This window comes from Dendrobates tinctorius, unplaced genomic scaffold, assembly GCF_039654945.1.
Source record: "Dendrobates tinctorius isolate UK_male_01 unplaced genomic scaffold, ASM3965494v1 ptg000532l, whole genome shotgun sequence".
Classification (NCBI taxonomy): Eukaryota; Metazoa; Chordata; class Amphibia; order Anura; family Dendrobatidae; genus Dendrobates; species Dendrobates tinctorius.
The window spans coordinates 148,754-157,559 of record NW_027362191.1 but is presented as its reverse complement, the minus strand read 5'-3'; the positions used below and the strand labels follow the sequence as shown (position 1 = coordinate 157,559).

The following is an 8,806-nucleotide window of genomic DNA, read 5'->3' as shown; positions in this document are numbered from 1 at the left end:
CGTGTTTTGCTCATGGACACACGGTCCGTGGAAACACACTGACATGTGCACAGACCCATTCACTTGAATAGGCAAATAGCGCTCCGTTCCTCCCGAGTCTCTCCGCATGGCTGCCCAATGGTATAAAATTCTGTGACACACCCATGGTGTCTATATGATCACTGCAAACCCTAGATGAATTCATTGAGAGGTGTAATTCATAAAATGGAGTCACTTATAGGGGGTTCTGCTGTTCTGGCACCTCATGGGCTCTCCCAGTGTGTCATGGCACCTGAAAACCATAATAGTAAAGTCTAGCGCTCCTTCCCTTCTGAGCTCTGCCATGCACCTAAACAGTGGTTTACCCCCACATATGGGGTATCAGCATACTCAGGACAATTTGCATAATAACTTTTGGGGTCCAATTTCTTCTGTTACCCTTGAGAAAATAAAAAATTGGCTTAGAAAATATCATTTTTGTGGAAAAAAATATTTTTTACTTTTATGACTCTACATTATAAACTTCTGTGAAGCATTTGAGGTTCAAAGTGCTCACCACACATCTAGATAAGTTCCCTGGGGGGGTCTAGTTTCCAAAATGGGGTCACTTGTGGGGGGTTTCAACTGTTTAGGCACATCAGGGGCTCTCCAAACGCGACATGACACGGGCAGACCATTCCATCAAAGTCTGCATTCTTAAACATCACTACTTCCCTTCCGAGCCCCAATGTGCACCCATACAGTAGTTTTCTGCCACATATGGTGCATCAGTGTACTCAGGACAAATTGGACAACAACTTTTGGGGTCCAATTTCTACTGTTGCCCTTGGGAAAATAAAATATTGGGGACTAAAAATAATGTTTTTAGAAAAAATTATTTTTATATTTTCACGCCCAGACGCTATAAACTTTAGTGAAACACCTGGGCATTCAAAGTTCATATCACACATTTAGATAAGTTCCTTGGGGGGTGTATTTTCCAAAAAGGGGTCACTTGTGGGGGTTTCCACTGTTTAGGCACATCAGGGGCTATCCAAATGCAACATGGCGTCCAATCTCAATTCCAGCCAATTTTGTGTTGAAAAAGTCAAACGGCGCTCCTTCCCTTCCGAGCTCTACCATGCGCCCAAACAGTGGTTTACCCCCACATATCAGGTATCAGTGTACTCAGGACAAATTGCACAATAACTTTTGCAGTCCAAATTTTCCTGTTACCCTTGGGGAAAAAACATAATTGGATCTGAAGTAATGTTTTTATGAATAAAAGTTAAATGTTCATTTTTTTTTTAAAACATTCCAAAAATTCCTGTGAAGCACCAGAAGGGTTAATAAACTTCTGACATGTGGTTTTGAGCACCTTGAGGGGTGCAGTTTTCAAAATGGTATCACTTTTGGGTATTTTCTATCATATAGACCCCTCAAAGTGACTTCAAATGTGATGTGGTCCCTAAAAAAAAATGGTGTTGTAGAAATGAGAAATCGCTGGTCAACTTCCAACCCTTATAACTTCCTAAACCTTATGGTTCCAAAATTGTGTTCATGTAAAGTAGACATGTGGGAAATGTTATTAAGTCTTTTGTGTGACATATCTGTGTGATTAAAGGGCATGAAAATTCAAAATTGGAAAATTGCTAAATTTTCCACCAAATTTCCATTTTTTTCACAAATAAACGCAAGTCATGTCAAAGAAATGTTACCACTAACATGAAGTAAAATATGTCATGAGAAAACAATGTCAGATTCACCGGGATCCATGGAAGCGTTCCAGAGTTATTATCTCATAATGGGACAGTGGTCAGAATTGTAAAAATTGGCCCGGGCATTAACGTGCAAACCACCCTTGGGGGTAAAGGGGTTAATGGCTAACTTAAAATATGGTAACACATTGCAAGCTTTCCAGACTACTCAGGTCTCTTCAGGCATAAAATAATACAAAATCTGAAGAATCACATAGCACAGACATAATGCAATAGGTAAGACAAATGACGTGAAGTAGAACTATCATTATGGGAGAGGGATAAAAGTGGTGGCCACAAATATTGGAACAGTTCATAGATTAGGAGTGTGAAAGTTTTATTGTCCCCTGATAGGGGTCTGGTTCTGTGTTGTGATGCCCCACAAGGTCTGAGGAGAAAATTCCTTGATATAAAAAGACATGATTCCATGCGACACATTCATTTCTGTATTGAGAGTGTCAAAGGCTGTCATGAGTTTATACTTCCAGATCCTTCTGTTTCTCTGAGATTTGAAGTTACCTTTTTAATACAAGTAATTTCATGTCCATGGTGCTGTGATCAGGGCTGCAAAAATGTTTTGCCACACGTAGATCTATTCTTTTTTCTCTTATTGTGTAGTTGTGAGAATTCATCCTTGTTCTAAGTTTTTGCCCTGTCTCTCCCACATACAGACCCCAGTTGGTACAAATAATTAAGTGCACCACACTTTCATACCTTACACCACTCTTAATTATTTGTGGAGCTAAAACATTTGACATTTGCCTGCATTTTTATATCTACACATGGTTTACACAAATTATATTTTCTTGTCTTAACTCTATACTATTTACCATTAGAAGCTGTGTATTTTTGTAATTATCTGTATGTATACATGATTGATTACCACTTCTGTCTCTGTAAAAACAATCCCTTTTAATCCCTTTCCGACATTTGGCATAAATGTATTCCAATGTCGGACTCCCTTCCTTTGAAGTGGGCTCCGTCACTGAGCCCACATCTTTTCCGGCACATGTCAGCTGTCAACTACTCCACCTGTGGCATGCACACAGAGATGGGGTAACAACAAGTGTAGGAAGATGACAGTCCATTGAGTCCATACAAGGTGCAAGGCCACTTGATCCGAGAATCACAACCTGGCTTCCCCAAACGTATCCATGGTTCAGCGATGGTCAATGGAGCAGATCTGTTTTCTTCCAACCAAGGCTGAAAACCCCTAGGTTGTTTCCTATAGAATGATAGATCCGTGACCTTCGTGATGGAGCCATGATGTAAATGGCTGCCGTCCTGTCTCTGGTCCTTTTGGGATGTATGGATGTCTTGGCAGAATCTCTCTGGCTGTTTCTCTCTCTGTCTCTTTATACAGAGGCCTGTAACCTATTTGTACACTTAATAAGTGTCCCTCATTCAGTATTTACATAAAGGGTAAGAATGGAGATGAGAACAAGTAGCATTAAATGATTATTTAAACTATTTGCATCATTTTTCCCTCTCTGCTTTAGAAGTCAACAAACTGGCTCCATAACACAATGCATAATTAGCATATCAGCAAACATCACCAGTGATCAAGGATAAGCGCACAATAAAAGTCAATATTACCGACTTACACAAACAAAAGTCTGTTTTCTTGACCAACTAGAAATCAGCACTTAAATTTAAAGCCAACATACAGATAACATTCTATTATTCTTCGTTTGCTAAAAAATAGTCTTCTGGTTAATTAAGGAACAATGCTGTATGTCTTCACAATGCCAAAAGTAAAAAAAAAAAAATGTTTTTAAAAATATTAAAAAAGTAAAAAAAAATATAAAAGTTCAAATTCCCCCTTTTGCCCCATTTAAAATAAAACAATAAAAAAATACATATTTGGTATTGCTGCATTCAAAATCACCCGATCTATCAAAATAAAAAAAGAATTAACCCGATCACTAAACGGCATAATGAGAAAAAACGTAAAAAAATGCCAGAATTAAGTTTTTTTGGTTCCCACACTATTGCATTAAAATACAATAACAGGCGATCAGAAGATCATATCTGCACCAAAATGGTATCATTAAAAACGTCAGCTCGGCCCACAAAATATAAGCCTTCACCCAACCCAAGATCATGAAAAATGAAGATGTGACGGGTATCGGAATATGGAGCAATTCTTTCATACTTTACCTAATAAAGAGTTATTTTTACTGATAAATGTTTGTTTTGGGTCGTTTATTTTCTGTTGGTATTTGGTTTATCCTATAAAACTCCCATATAATATTCTCACCTTGAATTTATCCTATAAAACTCCCATATAATATTCTCACCTTGAATTTATCCTATAAAACTCCCATATAATATTCTCACCTAGAATTTATCCTATAAAACTCCCATATAATATTCTCACCTTGAATTTATCCTATAAAACTCCCATATAATATTCTCACCTTGAATTTATTCTATAAAACTCCCATATAATATTCTCACCTTGAATTTATTCTATAAAACTCCCATATAATATTCTCACCTTGAATTTATCCTATAAAACTCCCATATAATATTCTCACCTTGAATTTATCCTATAAAACTCCCATATAATATTCTCACCTTGAATTTATCCTATAAAACTCCCATATAATATTCTCACCTTGAATTTATCCTATAAAACTCCCATATAATATTCTCACCTTGAATTTATCCTATAAAACTCCCATATAATATTTCATTCTTGAACGCACGCCGCGTGCATCATGTTTTTGTACAATTTGTGAATAATATATATAGGTTCTCCTCGTCTGAGTTATTTTTCATTGTCAACAAAATACGATTTTCCTGTAATTCATTTCTCACACTCTAGGTATAATAATGACTTTTCCCTGTGTTGGATTTTTGATGTTTAAAAAGGTTGTCGGTATCTGCTTTCTTGGGTCTCTTGAGGTTGCTACATGATGTGAGCCCTGTGCCCAATCAGCACTGACGTCACTGTCCCCACCTTCGGACAAATCAAGCATCATGAGGCCGTCAGAGAGCAGCTGCAGCCCTGGCTTCCTGTTCATGTTCAATATGTCCAAAGGAAGGAGCAGTGAAGCTGATGCTGATTGGGCGCAGGGCTCGTGTGATGTGAGAACCTCACATAAGCCTCGGGACAGTGAGTCTCAACACCACTGAAGTGGAGCCGGCACGCCAGCGGAGTATGAGTGTTTTTATTTTAATGAGGCCAAACATAAGGAATGAGTTCACGGAGAAAAAAAATATATATACCGTGTTTTTTGGACTATAAGACGCACCTAGGTTTAGAGGAAATTAGGAAAAAAAAATTGAAGCAAAAAATGTGGTTAATTCTGTACTTAATATCCCTTATCCTGGTATATATGGTCCCCTCATCCCTATTCTGATACACATGGCCCCCTCATCCCTACCCTGGTATACATAGATCCCTCATCCCTATCCTAGTATGCATGGCCCCATCCTTATCCTAGTATGCAGGGTCCCATCCTACTGTGGCATGATTGGCCCCATCCTACTCATGGTATGCAGTGCCCCATCTCATCGTAGTATGCATGGCCCCATCCTTATCCTAGTATGCAGGGTCCCATCCTATTGTGGCATGATTGGCCCCATCCCGCTCCTGGTATGCAGTGCCCCATCTCATCGTAGTATGCATGGCCCCCATCCTTATCCTGGTATGCAGGTCCCCCATCTCTTCCTAGTATGCAGGGCACCATCACTATTCGGGTATGACTGGCCCCCCATTCCAGTCCTGGTATGCATAGCCCAATCCTTATAATTGGCCCCCATCCTGGTATCCATGGCCCCATCACAAAACATTTAAAAAAAAGCATTACACTTACCTACCCGGCGCTCCCTTGCTGAATCCTGCTCTGATACCAGCAACTGGTTCATGCTTGTAAGCAGCACATGGCAGGGACATAATGCGTTGCTCACAAGCAGAGCACAGCTGCCGGAGTACTCACCATTAAAACTATTTCAACATTATGAACATAAAAAAGTCTTCTCCCCTATGTGACGTCTCTGATGTTTATTAACAGTTGATTTCCAAGTAAAATATTTCCCACATTAAGAAAATGAAAAAGGCTTCTCCTCTGTGTGACTGCTCTGATGTCTAACAAGAAGCACTTTCTGGTTAAAATATTTCCCACAATCTGAACAGGAAAAAGGCTTCTCCCCTGTGTGAGTTCTATGGTGAGTAACCAAATCTGATTTCTGGTTAAAACATTTCCCACATTCTGAACAGGAAAAAGGCTTCTCTCCTGTGTGAGTTCTTTGGTGTATATCAAGATTCCCTTTCTGGTTAAAACATTTCCCACATTCTGAACATGAAAAAGGCTTCTCTCCTGTGTGAGTTCTTTGGTGTTCATTAAGATTCCCTTTCTGGTTAAAACATTTCCCACATTTTGAACAGGAAAAAGGCTTCTCCCCTGTGTGACTGCTCTGATGGCGATCAAGATGCCATTTCTGGTTAAAACATTTCCCACATTCTGAACAGGAAAATGGCTTCTCCCCCGTGTGAGTTCTCTGGTGACTAACAAGATGCCATTTCTGGTTAAAACATTTCCCACATTCTGAACAGGAAAAAGGCTTCTCTCCTGTGTGAGTTCTTTGGTGTTCATTAAGATTCCTTTTCTGGTTAAAACATTTCCCACATTCTGAACAGGAAAATGGCTTCTCCCCCGTGTGAGTTCTCTGGTGACTAACAAGATGCCATTTCTGGTTAAAACATTTCCCACATTCTGAACAGGAAAAAGCCTTCTCTCCTGTGTGAGTTCTATGGTGAATAAGAAAAAGTGATTTTTTGTGAAAACATTTCCCACATTCTGAACATGAAAAAGGCTTCTCTCCTGTGTGCGTTCTATGGTGTGTAACAAAATCTGATTTATGTGTAAAACATTTCCCACATTCTGAACAGGAAAAAGGCTTCTCCCCTGTGTGAGCTCTCTGGTGTCTATCAAGAACCGATTTCTGATTAAAACATTTCCCACATTCTGAACAGGAAAAAGGCTTTTCCCCTGTGTGAGTTCTATGGTGAGCAACAAGCAGTGATTTACGTGCAAAACATTTCCCACATTCTGAACATGAAAAAAGCTTCTTTGCTAAAGGAGCAGTTTGTTTTGTAATGCCTCTTTTGTGACTTTGATTTTTCTTAGTAGTCAGTAATGAATCAGAAGATGGGACCTGTTTCATAGGATCAGATGACAGATCTTTGCTGTGAATGGATGATGATATATCTGGAGTAATAGCAATCACTTCAGTTGTATCTTGTAGGATCTCAAGATCATCAGATTTAAAACTTGAAGATGTCAGCTGTCCCTCTGATCTCCTGGTACAGTCATCTGCTAAAATAAAATAAAATAAAACAATTATTTTTAATAAAATATCCTTGAGTTTTATATTTTTGAACATTTCTACTTACACTGTCCATAAAAATAGCAAGCTATGTAAAAAAACTTTATTTATTTACCAAGACAATGACAGTTCACAGTCTAATAGAAAACCTTGTTGGATGAACCAGTAGTGTGCGGTGTTCAACTGTTTGGTTTCTTTTTATTCAATATTTGGGAGGCAGAATGAACAATCAATGTTATGTGGGAGAAAATAATACCAATTCTCATCTCACAAAAACAAGTCCCCACTCAGGTCCATCATCTGTCAGTGGAAAAACAGAGGTTCCCACACTATTAGTGGATCAAAGGTTGTTGAAAAGCAACAGGGTTTCTATAAACCAATCCAGCAAAATCCGCTCTCACTTCGGAGTCTTGCAGTGTGCGCAAACAACATTTAGGATCCCTGTATTTACCAATATTATAGTGAGAAGAATCCACTTAATTTGCGGTGTCTCCTGGAGCACAATCTGGGCACTATGTGCTGGGTAAGAAAATGGCAAATGTGTAATTTTCACTCTCCAACATCCACTGCGTGTTAATTTCCGGGAAGTTGCTGTGGAGTCAAAATATTCACTCCTCCTACACACGTGGTTAAAATTGTTGGTACCCCTCGTTTGATGACAGAAAAACCCACAATGGTCACAGAAATAACTTGAATCTGACAAAAGTAATAATAAATAAAAAATCTATGATAATGAGCAAATGAAAGTCAGACATTGCTTTTCAACCATGCTTCCACAGAATTAAAAAAAAAATAAAACTCATGAAATAGGCCTGGACAGAAATGATTGTACCCTTAACTTAACCGCTTCATGACCACCAACGTTAGATAAACATCAGCGCTAGCAGGGCTTTGTGCAGCGCGGACGTTTGTCTACGGTCGGCGGTTTTGTGCTCATCGGGACCCCACATACCTTATAACTAGGGGATTTCACCGCACAACGCTTCCTGTGATCCATGACCTCATCGAGACCTGATTTGTTCAGGTCCTTATGACGTCAGCATCACACCAGCCAATGAGTCAAATCACTAGGAAAGTTTGCTGCAGCAATGAACTTTCCCGGGTGATCTGCCCCATAAAAACGCTGTTTCTCCTCAGATCTCCTGTCAGTGAGAGATTAGAGGAGAAACAGTGTTACAAGTGCTGCTGCCAACAGCTGTGTCAGTCAGCGATTGTGCTATAAAGTAACAATACAGATAAGGCAGGCTAGGGTTAGTGCTATAGTTAGGGTTAGTGTTGGGACTAAAGCTAGGGTTTCATCTAAAGTTAGGGTTAGGCTAAAGAATTAGGCTTTACTCAAATGCTTCCCCAATTATTTGGTCATGTCGTAGTTTTCAATTTTCGGTAAAAAAATAAAAATGAATAAAATGGCCGGTCAGTATTATAGTACAGAGGAGGCTTATACACTTTTATGTTCTGACAGTGAAGAAAGTGCAGTGTCAGATGGCGATGTGGATATCGAGGGCTTTAGTAGCAGCGACAGTGATAGCTCAGAAATGAGCAGTGATTCTGGTCCATCCTCACACACAAGGACCAGTACAACAAGAAGGACAAATAGCGCTTCTGGAGAAATGTCTCCAACTCAGGGAACAATGCCCAGTACTAGCGCTGTCCCTAGTGCTCGGGAATTGGCGCACACCAATGTCCAAGGGGCTTTGCCTCTTGATGTAGCATTTCCCAGATGGGAGGCTTCGGATTCGGCTACTCCATTCATC

The 8,806-nt window shown here is 39.6% G+C and overlaps 1 protein-coding gene across 1 annotated transcript; it reads right to left on the bottom strand.

Annotated features, from left to right (window-relative positions):
* Positions 1-5,718: 5,718 nt before the first annotated feature.
* LOC141078251 (uncharacterized) lies at positions 5,719-8,049 on the bottom strand. Its single transcript, XM_073565075.1, has 2 exons — positions 8,031-8,049; positions 5,719-7,042 (listed from the first exon to the last, which is right to left on the bottom strand). The coding sequence occupies exons 1-2, from the start codon at positions 8,047-8,049 to the stop codon at positions 5,766-5,768; spliced, it is 1,296 nt and encodes a 431-aa protein (XP_073421176.1). The 3' UTR covers positions 5,719-5,765.
* Positions 8,050-8,806: the final 757 nt, after the last annotated feature.